The 2033-nt window shown below is 59.0% G+C and overlaps 1 protein-coding gene across 1 annotated transcript in view; it reads left to right on the forward strand.

The window, feature by feature from the left end:
* The first annotated feature begins 6 nt into the window (after positions 1–6).
* spred2a (sprouty related EVH1 domain containing 2a) overlaps positions 7–2033 on the forward strand; it is a 12624-nt gene continuing 10597 nt past the window's right edge. Inside the window, exons 1-3 of the mRNA XM_017303874.1 lie at positions 7–251; positions 987–1161; positions 1519–1749. Of these exons, the coding sequence (XP_017159363.1) occupies positions 226–251; positions 987–1161; positions 1519–1749 (432 nt within the window). The 5' untranslated portion in view covers positions 7–225. The remainder of the gene's footprint in view (positions 252–986; positions 1162–1518; positions 1750–2033) is intronic.

Raw genomic sequence — 2033 nt, forward strand, 5'->3', positions numbered from 1 at the left:
CGTGCGGTGCCTTCCTCCCCGACACCAGAACCTCCTGCTCGGTCTCAGCGTTCCCGGCCCGGTCCGGAGGAGGCGGCGGGGCTGAAGGAGGAGGACGATCCGATGGGAGGAGGAGGAAGAGGCGTCAGAACCGCATCCACCGCCGCCGCCGCTGCGGAACCATGAAGACGCCGCACCGCGCGGCGGCCGCGGCAGCTCGAACCAAGCGGAGCTGAACCGGAGAAGATGAACGAGGAGCCGCGGCCCGACGAGTGAGTACCGGTTCTGTTCGTGGTTCTGGTGCTGTATCAGCGACAGGAGGCGTCTCGTCACGTGGACTCGGTCTGAAGAAGAGGAGGATGAGCAGGGCCTCCTCTTCATCACCGAGGCAGGGGGTTCGGGGGGATGACCCGGTTCGGTTCTGAACCTCAGGTTCCTGAAATGCTGCATGTTGTGAGTCATCGTCAGAGATCAGCTGCTGGTTCTGGTCCAGACAGCCGGTTCTGGTTCCTTGTGGACCTCAGGTGCTCCAGGAGGTTTCAGAACCCTGGAGGTTCTGGCGTCGGGCCGGTCGGTCCACAGAACCAGCAGCAGAAAGCCTGGAGAGGTTCTGATCAGAGCGGGTTCTGAGACATGGTTCTGTTCTCAGCGTAGAGGTTCTGACAGGACAGGTTTGTTCATTAGATATGGACCAAGGTGGGCCCGGTTCTTTTTCCAGAACCTGACAGAATTAAAACCCAGGACGTTTCCAGGTCCAATGCTTGGTTCTGTAGAACCAGCCTGTGTGAGAGATCCGGTTGGGTGGAGGTTCAGATGGAGTTGGGCTGATGATTCGGTTCTGGTTCTGGTTCTGGTTCTGGTTCGCTCCTCCTCTCTCAGCATCAGGAACATGCTGTTGGGTCAGCAGGAAAAGGCGAACCCGTCCTGGTCTTCTGGTTCTGTTTGGTTCTGTTTTGGTAGAGGCCGTTTCCACCCTGTGTTCTGATGACCTTTGACCTGTGTTGCAGCGACAGCTACATCGTGCGGGTCACGGCGGTGGTGATGACCCGGGACGAGTCCAGCGGCGGCTGGCTGGCGCTGGACGGCTGCCTGAGCCGGGTCGGGGTCTGCCGGCTGCGGCCCGACGGGCTGCAGGGCCGGAACAGCTTCCTGATCCACGGGGAGCGCCTCAACGACCGGCAGGTGGGCTCGGTCGGTACCGGTTCTGCTGGGCTGGTACCGGTCCAGAACACAGGGCTTAAAAACAATCAGCAGTGTTGAGATCAGAACTTTGTCCCATAAATCTGCAACAAATTGAAAATGTTCTGTCAGCGTGGAGCAGAAGATCCAAAACCCCCGACGGTCGGAACCGACTGACCCAGTTTCAGTCAGAGCAGAAAAACTGCAGCTTCATGTTTTAGCGACTTATTGATTCGTTTATTCGTTAAAATAAACGTCAAACTGCAAAAACTGACAGCATCAGTTATTCAGACAAACTTTGGGTTAATTCTGTTGGTTCTGGTTCTGCCTTCTGGTCCAACTGTGTTTCTGGACTCCCAGGTGATCCTGCAGTGTCTCCTAAGGAAAGACCTGGTCTACACCAAGGCCACGCCCACTTTCCACCACTGGCAGCTGGACAGCAGGAAGTGCGGCTTGACCTTCCAGTGTTCGTCCGACGCCCGCGCCTTCGACCGCGGCGTGAGGCGAGCGCTGGAGGACCTGGCAGAAGGTACGGGGACACCGCTGCCGAGGGGACACGAGAGGGGGACACGAGAGGGGACACGAGAGGGGACATCCTGAGGACATTAGAGGGGGACACCGCTGCCGAGGGGACGGCCGTCCGACAGGGGACACGAGAGGGGGACATCAGAGGGGGACATGAGAGGGGGACATGAGAGGGGACGTCCTGAGGACGTTAGAGGGGGACACCGCTGCCGAGGGGACGGGCGTCCAACAGGGGACATCAGAGGGGGACATCAGAGGGGGACATGAGAGGGGACATCAGAGGGGGACATCCTGAGGACATGAGAGGGGGACATCAGAGGGGACATCCTGAGGACATCAGAGGGGACATC

Source organism: Poecilia reticulata, linkage group LG1 (genome assembly GCF_000633615.1).
Source record: "Poecilia reticulata strain Guanapo linkage group LG1, Guppy_female_1.0+MT, whole genome shotgun sequence".
Classification (NCBI taxonomy): domain Eukaryota; kingdom Metazoa; phylum Chordata; class Actinopteri; order Cyprinodontiformes; family Poeciliidae; genus Poecilia; species Poecilia reticulata.